The sequence below is a fragment of the Bactrocera tryoni genome, chromosome 4 (assembly GCF_016617805.1).
Source record: "Bactrocera tryoni isolate S06 chromosome 4, CSIRO_BtryS06_freeze2, whole genome shotgun sequence".
Lineage (NCBI taxonomy): Eukaryota > Metazoa > Arthropoda > Insecta > Diptera > Tephritidae > Bactrocera > Bactrocera tryoni.
In genome coordinates, this window is record NC_052502.1 from 25,522,929 (window position 1) to 25,547,394 (window position 24,466).

Genomic DNA, 24,466 nt, shown 5'->3' on the forward strand with positions numbered 1-24,466 from the left:
AGGTTAGGCCGTCGTCAGCAGGTACTCACGTAACCACAACGATTGCTGTTACCACTATAGGCGCATACAAAGAAGGTAAGAAAAATACTTGTTCTTTCTTGGTCGCCAAGCCGACGCGTCTTTTGAGATGGAATACAAAACAAGAAATCAAAATGTTATAGCCCGAAGAGCAATATTTGAAAACCGTAAATTTTAAACGAAGTAAATTACGAGTAGTGTTTATTCGGCCAATAAACCCAAAGATCGTTACATAACATATGATAAAATTTTGTTTGATACTAGCCAAACAAATATTAGCGAAATTTGCAATTTTCAAAACTTCACTATCATAACACTATATTTGCCACGCGTTTCAAGATAGCCTACTTGTGAACATAACTAGCAAACCAAATCTTGACACAAACAATTTTATAAAATTAATTTTGTAAAAAATTGTAAAAAATATAGATATTTTATTTTTGGAATATTATTCTAGAAGCGGGTGCCAAAAAAACCACAGAAAGAAAAGAAACAAAGGCGAAAGCGAAGAAATATTTACTGCCAGCAAGTATCCTTTACCAGCGAGCTTATTAACGGCACACCAAATCAGACATTCAGCAAATAAAAAGTGTACTTGTTGTTGTTGTGATGTAAATAACGCACGCGCTGCAGCAGTTCTTAAGCGTAGCAATGTGTAAAGTGTTGTTGTGGTTGATTGTTTGTTCTCTCAACATTCTTTTGTGCGTTTCTTTGTGCTCTGCTGGCGCATGAATAGCGTGTGTGTGGCCAAATGTGCGTGTGTGCGTGTCTCTTACAAAGCACTCTGTCGCCAAACTGTGTAACATACTTTGGAGGCGCTGCACATCCCACAGTCACCTCAAATCACTGGAAAAACACGCTTCCTGACCGAAATTTTTTCGAAGCAAACGACACACTTCCGGCACTTGGACCTCCTTTGTCGCGCCCACAAAGGCACGGCCGCGTACGCATAAATATATTTCCACTCATAATGACATGTGCAGGCATTTGCATATGCGCGGAGTGGCAATCGCGATTTTGTTGCTGTTGTGGTGTGTGGCATGAGGCATGCGTTTGTGTCAAATTAGTGTCGAGGTTGTATTCTGTGTGTGTCAAAATGTAAAAATGCCGAGAGCATCGCTATTTGTGTGCATTGTCTGTTGCGTTGTTGCATGCAACTAATTAGGGGTTTGTGCAGCAAGCAAACAAAACAAAACAAAAAGCATGAAAGGGTGCTTTACTTTGCATTGTCATTATGCCGAGGACTGTTAGGCAGGCAGAATTAATAATGGGCGTGGCTGTTGCAAGTATCAAGCCAAGAATTTATTTTTTGTTTTAGTTTTTTTTTTTAACTTTTGTATACATATATACTGTAATATATATTTTAATATTGAAAACATATTTGCCAACTTCAAAGAAGCTCATCGAGTATAAAGCAGTTAATTTACATTGAAAATCGAGGTGTTAATATCAGTGAGATAGCAGAGTCTTTGATTTTCTCTACAAGGGATTAAGCTTATAACAGTGCAGTCTTTCTATAGTAAAGACTGCCTGATGTTTCTAAAATGAGTTTGTTTAAGTAATATATATACATTGTGACAAAAAAGTACCCGGAATTTATAAATAAAACATAAAATATTTAATTATTTATAAATATTTACTTTGTCGCCTTCAAAGTAATCCCCACCAGATGCAATACACTTTCGATAATCAATTTTCCAGGTCATCAAAACAGTTTCGCCATAAGCACTTTTTGGGATGGACTTCAGCTCCTTCAGCGAATTTCGTTTTATCTCTTTGATCAACAGAAAACGAGTTCCACAGAGCGGCAATTTCAGTTTGGAGACATGGGAAAATCACAGGAACCCAATTCGGTTGAATACGATGATTGATCGATGGTATTCATTGCGTTTTTGGCTTTAAATTCGGTCACGATGGTTGCTCGATGCGATGGTGCTTTATCATCGTGTAAAATTCATGAATCGTTCTTCCACAATTGTGACCGTTTTAGACAGATAATCTCACACAAACACCTCAATACGGCCAAATAGAACACCTTATAGTCCGTCTGTCCCTCCGGAACAAACTCGTGATACACCGAACCACGAATTTCGAAAAAAACAATGAGCATCAGCTTTATTTTTATACATTTGTACATGTACCTTCTTCTTTTTTCTTCTTATCAAGACAGTTTTGGCTGAATCATTGCTTCCAAAAGGGTATACCTACCGAAAGCGATGAAGGTGTCTTTAATGATTTATATGTAACCGTGTCGTATCGCTCAATTCTATATCTGGAATAATCCTATATTTCTATTGTGAATTAGTCTCTCTATGTCTCTAATGAGACACACATGCCATAACCCCAAATAAAAAAATCGTTGTTGTTAAGTTATACTCCATTAAAATAATCACATGATTTTGTAGAGAATAGATTTTCATCGCGGAATCCTTTGTGAGTATTACCAGACTTCAGATACTTAATTAACTGTGTCCGATCAGAGGATATCCTATATGCTACTGGGATCAAAAAGTAAAGTGAGGTGATTGGTTCCTGATTTGGCTCCGTGAGACTTTCTGGCTATTTAAAGAACTCAAAAGGTCAATGCGGGAGACACCGTTTTGAGACGATTGAAGAAATAATACCAAAAGTCTTGACAGCCATGCACTTGATTTTGAAGTTATAAATACAGAATCTCTTACATTTTATAAAACGCAACTTTCTTCTTCACTTTGGAGCATAGTAGTACTTTATAAATTCTAAAAAGCTATTTTACAAATTCGAAGCTGTATGCAATACATTTTCGGGACCTTTGAATATTTTAAAAATTATACTTGCTAGTTCTTGTTCTTTTCTATTCTCTTAACTCGTGCATTACTCCACACGAAAAGAAGAAATGATCAGGTGCGTTCGTTGTTAACTCCAGTAAAGAAGTGATGTACTCCTGTCAGAGGAAAAAGAAGTGGAACCCAATCGCTTTTCTGAATGCATCGATTGACCACGAAGATCGTGTGATATCACAGCGTTGGACTTTGGAGAGTGGAGTGTGGAAAGTGCTGTTAAAGCACTCCTTTCGAAAGTTCAGAGCTTTCACTTATTTATATGAATCTCATAATCTCGTTCATCTCCTAAGAAAGGTTATCAGCCAAGCAAAACTCTTCTGCATGACTGCATAATTAAAAATACGAATTTTAGAAATCAGCTACGGCAGTGTCAGCCTTTTGAAGATGCTTTAAGCTAACTCCCTTTACTATGATCACTCATAAATGAACTTTAAACCACTTTCAAAATAAGTTTTACATTTTATAAAGAAAACTGACTAATATGTCACCATTTTTATTTATATTTGCAGCTAAAACGCCGTCATTCGATAAGGATCGTGACTACATCGGCTTTGCCACACTACCCGAGCAGGTGCATCGGAAATCAGTAAAACGTGGTTTCGAATTTACGCTCATGGTTGTCGGTGAATCAGGCCTAGGCAAGTCAACGCTGATCAATAGTCTGTTTCTCGGTGACCTATACAAAAATCGCGTAGTACCCAATGTTGAAGAGCGGCTCGAGAAAACGACGCGTGTCGAAAAGAAGACAATGGATATAGAAGAACGCGGTGTACGCTTACGCTTAACGGTAGTTGATACACCCGGTTTCGGCGACGGCATCAACTGTGAGGACAGTTGGCGCGTCTGTACCGCCTACATCGACGAGCAGGTGAGTGCGATGACATGAAAAGAGAATAATTGTGTATGAAAACTAATGTTGCACGTTTACTTGCGCGCGCAGTTCCGTCAATATTTCACAGACGAGAGTGGACTGAATCGTCGCAATATACAGGATAATCGTGTGCATTGTTGTTTGTACTTTGTGCCGCCGTGGGGCCACAGGTGAGTCTTTATGCCGTTAAGCCATGACCATATCGAATTAAACTTTAATTTGCGTTTGCAGTCTACGCCAGATGGATCTGGATCTCATTAGGCGCCTACACCGCAAAGTCAATATAGTGCTGGTGATCGCCAAGGCGGATTGTCTGACCAAAAATGAGGTGCGCAAACTCAAGGAGCGCATACTGCAAGATCTGGAGGATAACAAAATACAGTTATATCAGTTTCCCGAATGCGATTCGGACGAAGATGATGACTTCAAACAGCAAGATCGCGATCTAAAAGCATCGATACCATTCGCCGTTGTCGGCAGCAACACGATACTTGAGGTGGCGGGCAAAAAGGTGCGCGGCCGCCAGTATCCCTGGGGTGTGGTGGACGTGGAAGATCCCGAACATAGTGATTTCAATAAATTACGCACTTTCCTTATCTCGACACACATGCAAGATCTGAAGGACACCACACAGGATGTGCACTACGAGAACTTCCGTGCACAATGCATCTCACAGATATCGCAACATGCGCTCCGAGAGCGCGGCAAATTGAAGCGCGACTCAATTAGCTCGACCAATGGTTTTGATGCGGCCATTTCGGAAACCGATCGTCTGTTGTTGCAGAAAGACGAAGAGATACGACGCATGCAGGATATGCTCACGCAGATGCAGGAGAAACTCAAGCAGACACATTTGATGGAGATGAAGAAAAACGACAGTGTCATCGATGTTTAAGCGCAAACAAAGAAAGAGAAAGGGAGAGAGAGAGAGAGAGAGAGAGAGAGAGAGAGAGGTAGAGAAAGAGAGAGAGGGTGCTACAGAGTAACCAGCAGAGAGCAGCTTGTTTGGAGGAGTAAAATTACTTTGTAGGCGTGAGCTCGAACCCCAGTAAATCCAAAAACTACCAATATTTCGCGCACAACTGTACAACACTGAGTATTTATGATTTGGCAAATACTTTTTTAAAGTAATGCTAGAAGCACAGACACATACAAATATACATATATTACAATATAGAGTACACACAATTAGCTTAGTTTGAGCTTAAATTCAACCAAACAGAGTTAGGTTAGGTTCCCTTGCACAAATACTAGGCGCACCAAAGTGTTTTCTGAGCTCATTTAGACTTCGATTTTCATTTTCGAAATTTGGCCACACACATACCAGTGCATAAAATAAGAATATATTGTCAAATATATAGAGACACAACGATCAGCTGATTTAAGCATTATTTCGAAGCGTTGATGATCCCAAAAATTGGCAAAATATTTATTTCCACCACACACTCACACACAAATCCATATAAATGCATTCCAAATCCATCATTACGAAAGTGTAAGATTTATATAGTCTGCAAAACGAATAACCGGTTTTTTCTAGAAGCCAAACGTTAGCGGTATTCACAAGCGTTAAATAGCTACTTACTAATCAATTGCATATTAGAAGCGATCATATTTAAACGAAAAATATATAATTACAAATAATAATAAAAATAAATTTACAACAACATTTTCGAAAATAGCGATGCATTTAAAAAATATTTGCATATTAAGAGTTCAAATTGGATGGCAACATGAACATTTTTTTCAAAACAAAACTACAGGGAAGTGCGATTATTCGATTGTGGCTAAAATGAGCGATAACAAATGAAAGGAAAATAATCCAATATTTTTTATGTATATATCTATATATCGTCAGTTTTCAGATTTTCCTTCAACTGTGGCTAAATCTTGTTGCTAATAGAAGTTAATTAATTGAAATTTAATTGGCCTGAATTTTGTTAAAATAATTGTCATTGAAAAGTTTTTATGTAATTAAAATTTAAAAATTTAAATTAAATTAAATTAAATAATTAATATAGTAATTTAATTTAATTTCAAACATAATTTAATTCAATTTAATTGGATTTCTATATTAATTAACTTTTAATTAATATTAATTTATTGAATAATTTCAATTCAATTATTTAATTAATTTAATTTTTAATTAAGTTTGAAATTAAATAAAATTAATTAATTAATATAAATAGTAATTAAATTAAATTTAATTAAAGTAAGTTCGAAATTAAATTAATTAAATTAATTTTTCATTGCTCTTGTTCCATAAATCACTTTAAATAAATCCAAAACTCATTATTCTCTTTTGAATTGAACAAAATTAATTAAATTAAATTTATTGCTCTTAATTAAAACATTTTGTATTAATTTAATTAATAATTTTAAGACTTTTAGTTCAATAAGACATGTGGGCTTAATAACAGACATTACGCTGGACTAAACTTTAATCTAACTGTAGTCATTTGGAGAGTTTTTCAATTTTATTATTCCTGCCAAGGTCATTTATGAGTATATTTCTGATAAGCGAGCTCTTATACCATCCGAAAATAAAATTACAAACTTTTAATTTTAATAATTTTTTATTTTAATTTTTTTTACAACAAATTTTGTTTTGATTTACAAAAATTAATTTTTTTAATTTTAATTTTTTTTTTAATTTTTTTTTTTAATTTTATTTAATAAAAATTACATTTTTTTTTTACCGAAAATGTTGTTTATGTTTTTATAAAAAAATTAAATTTTGTTTATAAAACTGACTTATTTTTTTTACAAAAAAATATTTTTTAATTATTAATTCAGTTATTTACATTTTTTAATTTTTTGATATTTTAAAATTTTCAATAATTAAAACTTCACATATGTATTTTTAAAAATTAATAAACCGGGTATAAATGTTATAAAAAATATCACATTATAAAAAAAATATTGCTTTAAAAATGCTTAGTCATAATCGATAATCGCCACAACCCCATTACGAATTTTTTGAAATTAAATAATTATCTGCAAAAGCAAATATAATAATAAAAGCGAATCATTTTAGCAAAAGCATAACAGTATTGCTATAAAAAATCATTTATCATGCAAGCAAAGAACAAAAAAAGAAAAAATGAAGGAAAATATAAGAAAGTTTGAAGGAAAACATACCAAAGCAGTGAGCGTATCAGCATTAAGCGTGTATTGTTTATAAGTAGACAGCGTGCGAAGGGCGTGAGCAGGTCTGCAAACAATTATAAAAATATTATTAATTTAAAAAAAAAAGTAATTAATTATCAGTAATTAAAAAACAAATTAAAAATATAATTAAATAAAAAAATTATTATCAATAATTAAAAATAATTAATTAATTATCAGTGAAAAAAATTTATTAATTAAAAATTATAACTAAAATATAAAAATAACATAAAAATACGAAATATGAATTTAAAACTTAATTAAAAATTAATTAAATTAACAATATTATTAATTGCAATTAATTTTAATATATTAAAGTAATAACATTATTAATTAGAACAAATTTTAATTTGAAAATACAAAGTATGAATTTAAAAAAATTAATAAAATATAATTAATTTAATTTAAAAAACATAATTAATTAAAATTAATTTTAATTTGAAAATACAAAATATAAATTTAAATTTAATAAAATAAAATTAATTAAGTTAATAAAATTATTAATTATTAATTGCAATTAATTTTAAAGCAACGTTTTAATAAGTATATCGTCGTCTGCTATTATAGTTAAACTGAATATTGTTGTATTTATATTTTTGCATAAGTTTTCTATGTAAAACCATCTTACTAACTAAACAAACTAACTGCGAAAACACACACACACATACTACATACATTTTGTATTATATTTTTATTTTTAAGCTATAACGATTTACATAAATTAACTATACTCACACATACAAACACACATTAACTACATCTGCTTAATTGTATATAAGTACAGTTATGCAGCTGGAAAAGTCTTTGAACTCGCTGCAGCTTAATGCAGCGAATTGTCAATTTGAAGCTCAACTAAACACCAACTTTCACACTACAAACACTCGAAACATATTTACATACAAACATAACCTATAAACATATTTCGGTTGCAAAGTCTTGTATATGATGTGTTGGAATTATGTTAAACTATGTGAATTGGTGACGACTTTGTTATTTGATGGATCAAATTTGTTGGTGCATCGCATTTTCCTTGGTTATATAAATGCTGTTTATATATATTTTGTAAAAGTGAAGCGAACACATGAACACTACATACTACTACAAACAAACACATACAGGCAAATGTGAGTAAAATTACGCTATGATTGCTATTACGAACTATATTATATTTTTATGATTATTGTATTTTCTTATTATTATTATAATGATAATGATAATGAGAATAAGAAGCGATACGATTTATTTAGTATTTTAGAATTTTAAGATTAAAAGCTCATAATAAATTATTAACTGATGATATAAAAAAATAGTTTTGCTGTTTATTTGAGCTAACAACGAACTTCTGCAGTAGCGCCATCTAGGCGTTCAAACATGCATTTCGACTGCAAGTAGTATCGGACTGATTTTATCGATTTTTGCCAATACCACATACTATTAACATGCCAGATGCCAAAAAAAAGTTGTTCCCTGGGTTTCATTAAGGTACCTCACATACAATCACCATTCATATGGGGTAAAGACAGCTGGATGTTCGAAAATCCTGATATTAGCTATTAGGAAGTAAGGTGAAGTTTTCGACCAATTTTATCTATTTTAGATTACAAAGATACACTGTTAGGAGTAAAATTCGCTCTCTTCTTTTCATTGGGATAACTCACATATTGGCCGATATTTGCGGAATAAAGTCACCCGGAAGTTCGAACAACTTTATATTAGGTATATGGGGGCTCAGGGAAGTATTGACCCGATTCAACCTATTTTTGATACACGGATATGTTATTATAAAGGAGAAACTCCCAATTGTATATCTCACATATTTACCGATATTTTCGGTCAAAATTCAACTATAGATACTGAGGTCCACATATTTGGTACCTAGGGACTTGGACAGTTTTGGTTGGATTACGCCATGATTTACTTATAAAGTGGCATAGTTAAAAGGAATTATTCGTGAAAAGTTGTATCCCGTTATAACAATTCCTTTCGGACTTGTGTACTGGAGAGTGAAGGAATCAAATGGAATTTCAAATTTTGACATATGGAAAATAGGCATGGTTGCAGTACAATTTCGCCCATTTTTAAACTGTCACATAGGAATATGTTAAAAATGCTTCATAATAAATTTAGTTGAAATCAGTCGCTCGGTTCCCGAGATATGCGATTTCATCAAAAAGTGGGCGGTGCCAAGCCCATCATTAAATTTTCACACAGGTTCCCATGAAACTGTCGCTGTCACTGATTTATTGTGCTGGGCAAATTTGGTTGTTGTGGCTTTAGTCGTTTGGGAGATGTTTTTCTTAAACTTATTAGAGAACAGGACCTAGCACACTTTTCCAAAATTGTTTACCCACAAGTGTCCCTTGCTACTGCAATCCCCTGACCCAAATTAGAGTTTTATATTTTAATATTTAGGAGACTCTTAAAGATGAAAATTATAAAGAAACGAGAAACCCAAATTATACTCTCAATATAATTCATGAAGTGAGCACCATTTTATATTGTAGTAAATGGCAAAGAGATTACAGGCAACAAATTTTACTTCCACATGTGTGCATCGAAGACAAGTCACCCAAGTAGTTAATGCTAAATACTTTTAAAGCCTTGTTTAAAGGATATACGTAAGTAAACAACAACATTCGTGACTAGGAGAGTTACGAAACACAGAATGATATGTAATATTATTATTAATCAGAACAAAACAATAGACATTTTTGTTCATGGATAGGTATGTACCTATGTATGGTAAAATACATACTTTTGTAGTACCCATTCTGGGGTCTGAGGCATTTCAAATACGATCTAATCAAATATTACCCGGACTGACCAAAATAACACAACGTTTTCACGTACTTTAATACAAATTTTTTTATCACCTTCAAAATAGAATATCGTCATTTTTGCAAAAGATATAGCTTTTTTGGTTGGCCTTGATTCCCTTAATACCCAAAATATTAACCAAAATGTGCTGAATCGATCCGTATGTAATATTGAGTTATTCAAAGTCTGTTTGTATAACTCTTTCGATGTTATCGTCATTAAGAGAGGTGATCCACCTGAGGCAAGTTTTCAATGACTTAAAGACATTGGCATTTGCAATGACTCTGTAGCCGTCATCCCAATGGAAACACAAAATTTTAAACAAACTCGTTCAGTTTTTTCCCATAGTAAAAATCTCGAGACAAACTTTTGACATCGCATTCAAACTAAATTATGTGATCTACCTATCTACAGGTATCTCTACTGTACCTAACATTTTTATAATTTGAAGAGTTATTGAATGGAAAGGTTTATAATATATTTATTAGATTCTTCAAAGCTCTTTATTCCATAAAGGCATTCATCCGGAGAGCTCTTACAAAATTCAATCTGTTTTTCAAACTTTATATGTATATTTATAAATGTTATATGTATATATTTGAATGAAGTGGTACTTTAAAGGGTTACATGGGTTTTTTTCGGGTAAAAAAAAGCTTTTTTCAACATTTTTTTCTCATATAAAAATTGAAATATTTTATTGGCATTTTTTTTTTTACAAACATACGTTAATTAAGAAATCCTGAAATTTTTGCAAAAAAGTATTTTAAGCTCAGCCACTGCGACGCCATTTACGGTGACCCCTCGTAAAAAAGATGCGCCCACGTTGGCTGGATAACTCTTTACAGCATCAACTTAAGTGAAAAAATACGTGTTTTAGTTAAAGCCTTAACTCAGAACTTGGACAAAGGAAAAAAAACTGAAAATTGGATTTATGGCAGACATTTTTACAAAAAAATTAAAGTTTCGCGACATTTTTTTTTTTTCAAATAGTTGTCTTTAAGAATGGTGTTTCAAAGATCTGTGTAAAATTTCATGAAGATCGGTTGACTAGTTCTCGAGAAAATTTGCCAACCGACTTCGAACAAACTGTCCCGAAAAACGCGCTTAAAGAAGCGCACAAATTCTCAAGACTGTATCTCCGAACCTATTAGTTACTCGGATCAAAAAAATTTAGGTCAATATTCTAGAGGTGTTGTAGAGTTTAATAAGACAGTAAAAAAAACGATTTTATGAAGCCCGTGAACCCATTTAAACCCTTAAGACTCTGTTTCTGTGGACACTTAACTGTCCTTACAAATAATAGGCTACGTTCAATCAAGTATAGTACCATAAAAATCTCCCGGCTACAGAGCAAAAATAAATAGTAAATAAGGCAACTAAAATGCGATCAATCAAAACTCCAAACACTTACCATCGAAAATTTTTAAATTTTGCCGCTTTTAATTGCAAACACATCCATTTCCAATCTAACTTCGGCTACCATCACTCTTTTCTAAACACTACTAACGCAAGTGGCCCAAACATCAGCTCTTCATATAAATTTCAGACACAAATAAAGCACACTCATAACTTGGTTCATAGCAACTTTTCACATTACTTCACTAGAACACTTCAGCTATTATTGATTTCTTAATAAAACGCAGCATTACCCTTGATTTTTACTTAAAATTTCTCATTTTCAATTTGCACTTTTGCTAATCGACTTGCTTTACACGCAGGAGAAAGTAATTGCCAATTCAATTCATCGTTTGGCGGCGGAAGCTTGACGTGTGACTGGGTTGCCGAAGCGCATTAACAATATTCTGTACTGCTTTGTCATACGAACTGCTTTAGCGATCTCCAGCCAAGACAACAACCATAACTTGATGGTAATGCAGTGAGCACTGTCTTTGGACGACGGTTGCCATTGAAGATAGCAAACTGTTGGCATTTATTACAAAGTGGCAATATCGCAGTTGCTCAGTTTTACATGCCACATGACTTGCGACAAAATGGCAACTATGCGAGACTGTTTCCAGTGGCATCCATGGCGATTTGTCGCAAATCATAAACAGCTGTTGATTCATAACACGCATTTGGGATTTTTTACAATAAAAATGAAAGAGGTAAGCGCATACCATTATAAAATTGTATTTTTGTTTATTTTGTTAATATTCAGCAATAAATTGTTTATGTGTTTATAGAAAAAACGCGCGCGCATAAACGGCACTTTTCGCTGGAGAGAGCAGCAAACGATAGACTTGCTTACGATTGTCGCGGACAAGGTGAAGGATAATCCAGACCTATTTGAGGTAATATTTATAAATATATATTTGTATAGTAAGCTCATTTCACATTTAACCTTCCAATGCCAGAAACCAACTGCACAAAAATTGTATGAACGGATTGCGGAAAGCGCGCCAAACTTAAAACACATAAAATGGGATATTATGCGCACCAAAATGCGGCATCTCAAAACTAGTTTTATATCCGCACTCAAGTGGAAAGAGCAGCATGACGCAGGCTTACTTGAGAATGACGATGTTATAGAGTACATAAAAAGGATGTGTCCATTTTACGATGAGCTGCACGCAATATTTCGAGAGCGCATAAATATCCAACCATCATTCATCTTTCAGTCCACAGAGTCTGTATCATCGTTGGAGCACAATGAAGCGGAGCATAATGAAACGGAGCTAAGTATAGCGTTAGACATGGACGCAACTACTTCGAGCACATTAGCCAGTGCGACCGATACACTACCGCAGGCATCTTCAGAGAATTTAGTCGATTCGTCCGCTATTTTCAAACCGACCAATGTCACCACACCGAAAATTTATTTGAAGAGACCACGCGACAGCTCGAGCTCATTTGCCTTACTATACGAAATTCAGAAGAATTTATTAGAATTAGAAAAACAAAAACTCGATTTCGAAAAAGAAAAAGAGGCAAACAGTTTCAAATTACAGAAACTAAGATTGGAGAAGGAAGAAAGAGTCGAAATGGAAAAAATCAGACTGGAACATGAGCGCTTGAAAAGCTTAAATAGCTCATAAAATGTTTTATATTTGTAATATTATTTGATATGTGATTGAAAATGAAAATGATTCAAATTAAAAAAATAAATATTTTGGATAGTTATATCACAATTTATAAGTTAAATATTTTTTTTTTGTTTTTCTTTATAAAAATATGTTTATTTTAAAAAGGTTACTGTGCACATACTTACGCAAGCATAAAACGCGTTTTTCTTGAAACATTGTTTTCATAGCCGGTTTCTCCAAAACGACTGAACTAAACATATGCACGCGACCTTCTAAGATATATTTGTCAGGTAATGATCAAGGGAACGCGATTTCGATTTATTAAGCCGCACTGAAGTATAATTTTATTCACAAAACAAGAACTTTTCCGGAAAGCCGACATTTTGTCAAAATTTTAATTTTGAATATTTCCTGGCCACAACTATAGTAAATAATAAGTCTTTTCGGGTTTTTGGATTTCAGATTATTTCGACGACTCAAAAATGTTGTCGCTCAGTTTAATCAGCTCTATCAGTTTACTCTTAAGGAGTTATTCTAGTCTAGAGCAATGAATTTCAAGTAATTTTTGAACATCTGTGAAAAAGTCAAATAATATTTTTCCTATACATTTTAATAATATTGGTAGTCGAAAAAGTCTTTTCGTATTTCTAATCAAATTTCAACTTTTTGTTTTTATATTTATAATGAACTTTAATGAACCAAATATCAAGTACCATTTTGGTCGACCACTTTTTAATATTTTTCCACTAGAGACATTATTCCATCAGTGTAAACCTTTTCTGGTTTCTCGGCGAAAAACTGCGACAAGTCATTTTCACAGGCTTTTCTTGAAGGCAACTTTACTCCATTAAGGGAGTTTTGCATTGAACGAAACAAATGATAGTCCGATGGTGCAAGGTCAGAGCTATATGGTGGATGCATCAAAACATCCCAGGTAAGCTCTCCCAGTTTTTGCCGAGTCATCAAAGATTTGTGTGGTCTGGCATTTTCCTGATGAAAGACGAAGTTCTGGTCATTTTGTTTCCATTGCTTGCTTCAATCTTGTCAGTTGTTGTCAGTAAAGTGTAGAATCAATCGTTTGACCAGGCTGGAGCAACCCATAGTGGATGATTCCCTTCTAAACCCACCAAACACTCAGCATAACTTTTCGAGGCGTCAATCCTGGCCTTGCGACCATTTGTTGAGCTTCACCACGCTTGGACCATTATCCTATTTCCTTTTGATACACTCTTGGTCTCCTGTTACCATTCGCTTCAGAAATGGTTCGATTTCAGCAAAAAATCGGAGATGTGAATGCGGTACATAAAATTTTTCACAAACAATTCATGTAGTACCCAAACATCGAGCTTCTTTTTGTAGCCAGCCTTTTTCAAATGGTTCAAACTTGTTTGAGGATGAATGTTATATTTCTAAGTGACGGTCCTGGTCAATAAATTCATCGACTTTTTCAGCGATAGGTCGACCAGAGCGAGGTGCATCTTTCACATCGAAATTTTCAAAACAGAAGCTAGCGAATCATTGTTGCAGGTACTAATACAGCATCTTCTCCGTAAACTTCACAAATTATTATTCATTTTTTTTCTTTTTGGTTAAATGAAACCTAAAATATCACCTTTCCAACACTATATGGTATGACACAATGTGATTAGTACCACTGGAGATATATGACTTCACTACTCGACTCGACTACCCAATATATGCTAACGACTATTGTAGAAGAAGAAGTTAGGCGGGAGAAGAAGATTAAACAACATAATTTGTGACATGAAAATTCTTAGGTGTTTCTAATGCAATTTGATACCCTGAAGTCAAATCTGAAAACAGAAATTTTCTGTCACCCACAGATATGCTGTAACCTGCGGCTTTAGATTTTACAATACCACTGTGAATTAATTTGAATTAATTTATACTTTGCGTGTTTTTCGAATCGGTAAATTTTTAATTTTTGTGTAAGTTGGGTTAGTAGGGTAATCTGGCCTGTTTTTTGACATTTTTTTTTTATAGAAATTTTTATTCTACAACAGAACTTTTTTCACATACCATGAGGTATATCGTGGAGTGTTCTAACAATTTTTTTTGGGAATTTTTTGATGACATCTGTCGGAGAAATCGCTGGGTGAATGAGATGCTTTTTCTCACTGGCGGAGACGATTTCTCATGTTTAGATCATCTGAAACATAAAAGCCCAATTTATTCTTAAAAAATACGTGAATGGTTATCGTTGCTAGTAGAATCATGAAAAAATGTTGATAAATAAAAAAGTAATTAAACATAAATTTTGTCATAACATTGCCAATAAATTATAAAAAATATGGGACGATAGCCAGGCGTTTTGTGAACATTAAAAAAAAAAATAAATTATTAATTATTAAAAATATTAAATTATGCTTGACGAAGAATTTTGTTAAGGCAATGGACAGAAATGGAAGAGGGTTCTTGTATCTGAAACAAAAATTTCCAAGAGTCAGTGAAACAAAATTAAGGAGGGCATATTTGTGGGCCCGCAAATAAGAGAACTAATGAAAGATGAAACATTTGTGGAAATGCTCAATGAAACTGAAATACGAGCCTGGAGTGCCTTTAAAAGCGTTGTTAAAAATTTTCTTGGAAATGCTAAAACTGACAATTACAAAGATCTTGTGACTGAACTACTTACTGCCTATAAAAAAATGGGTTGCAACATGTCCTTAAAATTCACTTTCTGCACTCCCATCTGGATTTCCCCCCCCAATATTTAGGGATCGTAAGTGACGAACATGGCGAACGGTTCCACCAAGACATTTCTGCTATGGAGAAACGGTATCAAGGCAAGTGGAGTGCCAGTTTGCTTGCCGATCACTGCTGAAAGGGATACTTCAAAAACAAAATATCGCCGAAAAACATCGCCAGTAACATTTTAAGGTACTCTTTGGTTAATAAAATAATAAAAGAATAATATACTTATCTAACGCTGTTTTTTTTAACTAAAATCCTCATAGCAAAAAAACTATAGGTGATAGAAGAAATCTGTAGCTATTTTCTGTATTTGTGGCAATTGTTACAAAATAAACCCTTTGTTCTATTCCTGTCACAAAAACAAGTGGATTTTTGTTTACCAGTGCTATTGAACATCTTCTATGGAATTGTAAGGTTTTATATTTCTTGACGACGTTTGGAAGGTTGCACAGGTAAAACTTTTTTAACTTCGTCAACAGCAAGAAATGGTTCAGAAAGGAGCCAATAGTTGTTCATACATATGTATGTATGTACAAAGGTAAACGCGTAGATGAGTGTATTTAAGTCCATAAAAACTATTTTCGTTTCTTATTTTATTTTTCTTCCTCGATTACGTAACTTCGGAACATCAGAAAAAGGCAACGTGTACCAAGATAAACGTAAATATGTTCTTACACACCTTTATGTGTTTACTAAAAATCTGATTATCTCTTCTTTTGACACAATTTCTGAAAAAAACATACCGTTATCAAATAAAAAAAAAAACAAAAAACGCAAATAATTCTGCATAAATTGCTCCTCCATTCATTCATTTAGCATCACAGTTATTTATTTAATTTTATTTTTATTTTAAGTAGTGGAGGCACACCTGCAAAAACGCCTATGCGAAGGTGCCCGACTGCTCCGACGCGATGGAATGCAACTCATATTGTGAGCATGCGCCACAGACGCAGAAATATGTGAGTTTGCAAGCAGAGTTGCCGTTTTTGGAATATTTTGAAAATAATTTAAAAAAATACAAAAAGATTCTCGATGGAACGATTCGACTCTCAAGCTACTGCTTAGGGATAGTACAATCAAGTGGTATACTGACGGCTCGAAAATGTCAGAGGAAACTAGCGCAGGAGTCGCAGGAATCCAGAAGTTTCCCGATCATTTTTAAGGCACTAGTCTTTGCCTTAAGTCAGTGCATAGAGATAAACCTCCAACACAACGAACATGTAACCATACTTAGGGATAGTCAAGCGGCACTTAAACCAATCTCTGCCTTTGAGATTAAAACGCTACTGGTACAAGAGTATAGAATACGGCTGAACAGGCTAGCGGAACTTAACCAAGTACACCTCTCAAAGCTAAAGCCAGCATCCACTAACATGGTAGAATCTGAACCTTTCCTTGCGGTGGGTCCCCGTACCATAAGGTGCTGATCCGCAATTAAGAAGGAGGAGGCAGAGAGAGATATTGGCAACAACTCCAAGGCATGTGTCATGCCACGTTGCTAAGGGGGGATTACAACCTCTGCAGGTTTAAATATATGTATAATCAACTTTCCTAAAGACAAATTCAGATAACTTGTCGCATTCTACACTGGCCACTGCAAGCTGAAAAAGCACTTATACAACATGAGCCTAGCTTCCTGCGTGAATTGCCGGTTCTGCGACGGGAAGACTGAAACACCAGAACACTTGTTAATTGACTGTATAGCAGTCTGAAGACCCTTGGATCCATGTTTTCAAACAGGGATCACATCGTCTCGCTAGCACCGAGAAGTATATTGGACTTTGTCAATATTGTAAGGTTAGATGAATCTTTTTGATTTAGTAGAAGGCACAATAGACCTAAGGCTTCGATGCATTCCTCGTCTATCTATCTAACAACTTAGGGCTATTTCAAGCAGTATGAAAGAGAAAGCTAATATTGTCTCTAAAACCTTGCATCACACCAAATCTTACAACATTCACTAGAGAAACAAGAATTTTAACAATTAAGGTTGAAAGAAATGTGGATTCGGTTCGTTCTTGTGTTAATACAAATACCTCTGTAGCGAGACCACTTATTAATGGACTTACACCGCAATAGTTTAATTTCAAAATAGAACTTTAGCAAAGTGACTTCAAAATTTTAAAAATTCCTCTAGTCGCTTAAGTCTGCCTCACTTGATAGAGTTTGTAGAATGTCTGTTTCAAAGCCTATATGTGGCTTTATATGATCAAAAATGACCCGCACTGGTTTATATAAATGGGCTCGGACTTCTTCTACATATCTGTGAGCGTCATAAATAAGTAAACAGCAGTTGCAGAATGTGGAGTTTACTTTGCAACGAACATAAGTGTTTGGGTGGTATTCAGTAAGGGTTGTGAAGTCAACGAAAACTTGCCTCATGGCAGTCTTCCATCCACCTCTGTTAATCGAAAACAACCAAAAAAAATGAATAAATGAAGATCGGTGTGTTGTCATCACAGAGATATGTATGTAGCAGAGATCTCCGACTTATTGACCGACTAAATACATTTTGGTTAACGTTTTGGGTATGAAGTGCGTCAATGCTACACTCGTAGCAAAAGACCTTGCAAAAATGGCATCGAGTAGAAGTTTCCAATGGGATGCTTTTTACAACGCTGACGACCCTCATTTATCAAACGGTTCGTGATGGTGACGAGACGTGGCTTTATGAATGTATCAACAAAGCTGTAAAACAACCTGGCTATTCATCTATCTATTATCTATTTTGAAGGCGATAGTACAGATTTTCTCAATCCGGGTCGTTTTTGATCAGTTGGTATAAAAGCAAAATAAGCAAAGCAGAAGCCGGTTTAACCACTGAAATGTTCCCATTGGCATCTCTGCTTGGCTAACTGCCGACAACTGCCAACCGCATATGCTACCAGATTACAAAAACAAAAGGCAATTCAAGCACGAACACTCCCAGCTTTCGGCGGCTACAACAGAGCTATTACTGATGCTACATATTACAACAACATTCATAAAACATAAAAGCATTCATTTACAAAAAGCAAAGAGTTTGAAGAGTTACGGAAGGCGGGGGACAGCTTGTGTGGCTTGCCTACCGAGTAAGCGGTGCTCAATGTGGGTGCCAAGGTGCAGAAAAATTAAGCGCAACTCGTGTTGTAACAACTGTCAGTCGTCATTCAGGTAAACAATTTCACTACAAATGAGATGAAATGTTAAATAACAAATTACCGCAAGACGCACACACATATTTATATACTTAAGTGTGTGTAGTAATTAAGTGTTTGACACCGCTTCAATGGGCGCACCAGCGCTGCTGAGTCTGCGGGCGTTTTGTGGAGTGTCAAATTGCCAACAAATCAATTGCGACTGATGAATGAGTCAAAACTGAAATGAAATGCGAATGAAGAGTGAAGAGAGGGCGGTGATAGGGTGTGAAGTTAGTACAAGCACACGTTTACTGTTTCAGTTTATATACCCTGAATGAGGTATATGTAAGTATATAAGTTTGAAATACCCAAACGGAAACGCTGGAGATCCTAAGAAATGTATAAAGTATATAATAAAGGATCAGACTGACAAGCTGAGTCTGTATAGCCATGTCTGTCTATCTACCCCTCTAACTGTTTAGACACGAATTAGGTCCTCGGTTTTTGAGATATCAATCTGAAATTTTGCACACGTCCTTTTCTTACCAATAAGCTGCTCATTTGCCGCAACCGCCGATATCGGACCACTATAGCCTACAGCTGCCATACAAACAGAACGATCGGAATCAAGTCCTTGTATGAAAAACTTTTTCATTTAACGGGATATCTTTACGAAATTTGGCAAGAGTTATTACCTTTGAAAATAGTGCAATATCTCGAGAAATTATTAAGATTAGACCACTATAGTATATAGCTGCCCTACAAGCTGAACGTTAAAAAGCTTATCCTTGCATGGAAAGCTTTCTTATATCTTCAGATATCTTCACGAAATTTAGCACAAATGATTATCCAAGAAAATGTTGCAATCTCCGAGGAAATGGTTCAGATCGGACTACTACAGCATATAACTGTCATACAAACTGAACGATCGAAGTAAAGTGCTTGTATGGAAAGCTTTTTTATTTGGCGAGATATCTTCACGAAATTTGGCCTAGATTATTGTCCGCAGCAATCCTGTAATCTTTGAAAAAATTGTTGTGATCGGACCACTATAGCATATAGCAGCCATACAAACTGAACCATCAAAATCAAGATATAAGTAGATCTTTTTCCACCCGCTTATGAAATAAAAAATGCACCTGCGAAGGGTATTAAAACTTCGGTGCACCCGAATTTTCTCATTTTTAGTTTTTTCTTGCTCTTCGCTTCACCCTCTTCGCAGTTCGCATCGCCCACCACGTTAGTTTGCCTTTATCAATCAATTTACTTTGTATAAGCACAACAACAAATGCCATATTGTTTTGAATTTCTGGCTTGTTTATTATTTTGCTTAGCTACTGTTGTTGTTGCTGTCACTTTCACAGTAATTTTAATTCGCTCTTCTCTCCCCTCTCCCCTTTACGATTTTAATTCTTCAATTTGGCTTAAGTGCTACGCACCGTTTGATTGAATGGCTGAGCGGGTGTGCGAAAATGTCCAAAGACAATGTGGATTTCAGGTCATTTATTTGGGTTTAACGGTTTTTTTTTGTTGAAATCAAAATGTCGGTTTTTGCTGCAACGCACACGAATAGTCGTAAGTGAAATTTTTCGCATGTGTGGATGCCCAAAAATGGATTTGTGTCAATGCTTGTAGGTGTTAGGCGATTAATGCTTAGCGATCGGCATAACCTAGAAATGAGTAGAAGGCTTGCAAATAATTGTATATATGTACATACATGTGAAATGGAAAGGAATAATTTTGGCAACAGCGAAACTTGGCTACCCTACTTTGACAACTATGCTTCATGGTTAATATAGAGTCGTATAAGGATAGGGGGTCAGAATACAGAGTAAGAGCTTTACAGTTTTGACTGGGAGTTCAAGAATAATGTCATTAAGTTTCTATAATTTCGATATATTCACTGCGGTATCATAACAGTAAGTGAGAGAGGCATAGAAGCGAGGCTTTGTGAAAGGAAAGTTCTCTAGTTAACTTAACAAATGATATTTCTTTGATACAATTTCATTAGTCGCTCACTAGAGTTCAAATATATATGTAATTACTTAAATCTTCAATCTTACTAAGTATGTACATATGTTCCCCTAAATCTAAAGCAACAAACTTTATACATTCAATGGTATACTCAAATAATTGCTTTCTTACAGAGCGAAATGAAGTCCACAGTTCTGAAAGTTCCCCATTTAGTAGACTCATCAGTGTCGCTATTACTTAAGAACATCATTAAACCAGTCGGGTATTTCATAACTATATTCGATTCCACAGATAAGACAAATTAATTTTAGAAGAGATCATAGCTCTAAAGGTCTCCCACAATTTCTAACGAGCTATGAAGGAGATCAATAAGTGTGTTCGTAAATTTCGTCTCTAAACGGGCCTGAGCTTGAAATAAATAAAAAACAGTTTGCCTTAACTTTAAACATTCTGTGTGAGATTTTTCACGGATAAATGGGCGCTCAAGGGGAAGATTGGAGGGGCAACCTTCTATCGGAAGCTCTCAGTTAAATCTTGCGTTAGGCTGCCAACCCATTGTAGTGACAGCGATCAAGGAGCAGTAGATGTACTTCTCCAAAGTACCGATTTTTTAAGGGAGGTAAGCACCCGCTCCGATAGCAAAGCTGTTATACAGGTCTTGAGCTTGCTGATAGTGAGCGCAAAATTAGTCAAAGAGTGACCTCAAAGTTTGTCAAGAAGTGCTTAACCACACTAGTAGAAGCATCAAGCTAGTTCCATATTAAAATTTTTGTTTGTAAAGCTTGCAAAAAACTCCACTTTTAACTAACTAAATTCCATTAGAATTGGAAAAGAGCAGGGATTCCCTTACCTTCATGCACTCGAACGCTGAAAATATGGGCTTCGCGCGAATTCAGCATGCGTTGGTCAGCAACCAGCGCTTGTGGGCGAAAGTTTTCTGCCCAAAGTGGCACAGAAAATGACCATTGCGCAGCTAGCTCTTAACAAGACTCACATTGCCGCGTTTTAACTGTGACACTAAAGATTTTGGAGCACTCAACTTCATAAAGTGACAATGAGAAAAATAATTTCGAACCTCTACCCCCACTTTTTAGCTTTCGCCAGACTAAGAATGAAACATCTTGACATTATTTTTACGATCCCGGGCGAATTGGCTGAAATTTATATTAGCCGCCTCAAAATATTTTTGGCAGACTCTAGCCTTGGTGTGAAATCCACAAAAGTTTCGATTGCGTTCAGAGATATATCGCTGTACCATACATTTCGCAAATTCAGTTTATGAGAGGTGTTATGGTCCGTGCTGCTGCAGGTGAGCAATTGGTAAAAGGTGGGGACTCACACCAAAGGTAGTTCTTTGACTCTATGAAATCATAGTTGAACTTACAATATTCTGCGGAATTGTAGTTTGGTGAAAAGCGCTGGAAAAACAATACTCGAGGAAAAATTGGGGAGGTTTCAACGGTCTCCTCTTATAAATCTCATGAAAATTCCTAGTGAGAGGATATCTAGCATCAAGTTATTTTATGATTAGACTGGTTTAGGTGCCTGCCGACAGTGGTATTGCAGAAAACTGTAAGGCTAATGAATTTGCTGGAACAGGCACTTCAGTCTCAATAACTGTGGTATGAGAACGGGTAGCAGCTCGATTGGCTTCAGCTGTTTGGAAGAAGATGAGATAGAATCACTCCACAACCCACTCGAATGTCGCGTTTTGCCAGATCAAGGCAAAACCCGCTCGGGTTTCATAATTTTATGCCTCCAGGTAAAATAGCGGTTACATGGGTTTACGGGTTTTAAAAAATCGATTTTTTTTATTATCTTATTAAATTCTTCAACACCTCTAGAATATTGTCCTAAATTTTCAAGTTGATACGAGTAATAGTTTCCGAGATACAGCCATGAGATCTTGTGCCCTCGAGGCTAGCTAGGCTAAGCGCGCCGTCTTTAAATGCGTTTTTCTCGAAACTGTGTTTTTGAAGTCGGATTGGCAAGATTTTTCGAGAAATGCTCAACAGAGCTTCATAAAATTTTACACAGGTTTTTAAGACACAAATCATAAAGACTTGAACGAAGGTTTTTTTCGAATACAACTATTTGAAAAAAAATGTTGCGAAATTTTCGCTAAAATTTTAAATTTTCTATAAAAATGTCAGCCAAAAGTCCAGTCTTCAGTTTTTTCCTTTGCCCAAGTTCTAAGTTTAAACTAAAACATGTATTTTTTTCACTTTAGATGATCCCCTAAGGAGTTATCCTGACAACGCGGGCTCGCACACCTGAGGGGTCACTGGAAATGGCGTCGCAATTCGATTCTCCGGCTATGCGGACTGCATACAAATTGAGTCCACCAAATTACAAAAGATTAAAGCCTGTCTATCAGGACAATGCATCCGATGAGAGAGCATATCCTGTCCATTAACAAAGCAGCTTTACTAAACCTTCTTGATTCTACTAGGTTAAATGAAGTAATGGGATAATAGAAGAGTGCATTCCTCAACTTCAATTTAATCTCTTATAAGGGTCTAAGTCATTCATTATTCCCATTCTGCTATATGGTGCAGAAGCTTGGACGATGACAACAACTGATGAGTCGACGTTGCGAGTTTTCGAGAGAAAAGTTCTGCGAAAGATTTATGGTCCTTGGCGATATGGCGAATATCGCGTTCGATGGAACGATGAGCTGTATGAGATATACGACGATATTGACATAGTTCAGCGAATCAAAAGACAGCGGCTACGCTGGCTAGGTCATGTCGTCCGAATGGACAAGAATGGGCTTCAGCTCTGAAAGTATTCGACGCAATACCCACCGGGGGAAGCAGAGGCAGAGAAAGACCTCCACTCCGTTGGAAGGACCAGGTGGAGGAGAATCTGGTTTCACTTGGAATGCAGATTCCATTCATTGCACCACGTAGCGAAAAGAAGAAACGACTGGCGCGCTGTTGTTAACTCGGCTATAACCACGTAAGCGGTTTTCATGTCAGTAAAGAAGAAGAAGAAGGGTTTTGATTATTAGTGCTAATATGTCTATCTTCATCGTCGTCTGGCGCATAGTAGGCATTTTATCTACCCTATCTGCCGCATAACACCTGCAATTGCCGCTTGCGTTGGCGTAACGTTATGAATCAAGGAAATGGCTGACACTGCCGTTCAAATATTCGTGCCTTAGTCCATATCAGTTGGTTTCGATCTGCAAAATGCGAGTGGGTATGTCGTACACACTCTATGATTTCCACTAATTGCATATTTCAGAAAGACAGCGACGCATTATGGCTTCATAGAGCGCGCTAACACATACACACACACCCACACAAATGCAGCTACAGTAAAAGGTTTGAAGGGGGTAATAATTTTCTTAAAACACACATTATTTTAATTGTAAACAAACGCATAGTGCAAGCAGCTGCTACAACAGCAACAACGAGATATCTTTGCGTTCATAAGGCAGAATACAATTGCAACAACAAAAACAACAGCAGCAACTGCCTTAGTGACAGCGGCAGCGACGGCCACATCATTGCCGATGAAAAGTGTAAATAAAGCATTTCCCTCACGTAATAAAATTAAAAAGCGCAACACGCTCCAGTAACTGTGCTAGCAAAGTCGCAGTTATTCGCTGCCGTCGCTGCTTCTACTGCTGCCGCTTCGCATGCACTTCTTCGATGTGAATCGCTCAACCCGGCTCGGCCTGAGTATGGTTTTTGGCTTTGACGTTGATTTTTCGCTTTGGCAGCACGCCATCGGCAGCTGAAGATGAGCGTGCCATTAGACACGCAGGCAGGCAGGCAGTCAGTCAGCCGAGAGTTGTGGCATGCGTATGCACAGCTGTGGCCGTGTTGCATGCAACTTGCACACTTGTCAACTGCCAACTGCAATAATAACTCGGCTTGGCACTCGTTGAGGCTTCTTCTGTGGCAACGTCACTCGTGCGTGTCGTCGACG

The 24,466-nt window shown here is 35.8% G+C and overlaps 2 protein-coding genes across 2 annotated transcripts; both read left to right on the forward strand.

Annotated features, from left to right (window-relative positions):
• Positions 1-3,321: 3,321 nt before the first annotated feature.
• Positions 3,322-5,396, forward strand: LOC120773740 (septin-2-like). Its single transcript, XM_040102800.1, has 3 exons — positions 3,322-3,708; positions 3,781-3,881; positions 3,943-5,396. Exons 1-3 carry the CDS (start codon positions 3,322-3,324, stop codon positions 4,604-4,606), a joined length of 1,152 nt encoding a protein of 383 aa, XP_039958734.1. The 3' UTR covers positions 4,607-5,396.
• A 6,282-nt stretch (positions 5,397-11,678) lies between these two features.
• LOC120774942 lies at positions 11,679-12,801 on the forward strand. Its single transcript, XM_040104822.1, has 3 exons — positions 11,679-11,801; positions 11,880-11,987; positions 12,051-12,801. The coding sequence occupies exons 1-3, from the start codon at positions 11,688-11,690 to the stop codon at positions 12,729-12,731; spliced, it is 903 nt and encodes a 300-aa protein (XP_039960756.1). The 5' UTR covers positions 11,679-11,687; the 3' UTR covers positions 12,732-12,801.
• The last annotated feature ends 11,665 nt before the right edge of the window (positions 12,802-24,466 follow it).

Bases quoted from the DNA above. Each gene is read 5' to 3' on its own strand.
- LOC120773740 (XM_040102800.1), top strand. From the start codon at position 3,322: ATGTCACCATTTTTATTTATATTTGCAGCTAAAACGCCGTCATTCGAT. The intron at 3,709-3,780 runs GTGAGTGCGATG...TTGCGCGCGCAG, and splicing joins CCGCCTACATCGACGAGCAG to TTCCGTCAATATTTCACAGA. The intron at 3,882-3,942 runs GTGAGTCTTTAT...TTGCGTTTGCAG, and splicing joins GTGCCGCCGTGGGGCCACAG to TCTACGCCAGATGGATCTGG.
- LOC120774942 (XM_040104822.1), top strand. From the start codon at position 11,688: ATGGCAACTATGCGAGACTGTTTCCAGTGGCATCCATGGCGATTTGTC. The intron at 11,802-11,879 runs GTAAGCGCATAC...ATGTGTTTATAG, and splicing joins TTACAATAAAAATGAAAGAG to AAAAAACGCGCGCGCATAAA. The intron at 11,988-12,050 runs GTAATATTTATA...TTCCAATGCCAG, and splicing joins ATAATCCAGACCTATTTGAG to AAACCAACTGCACAAAAATT.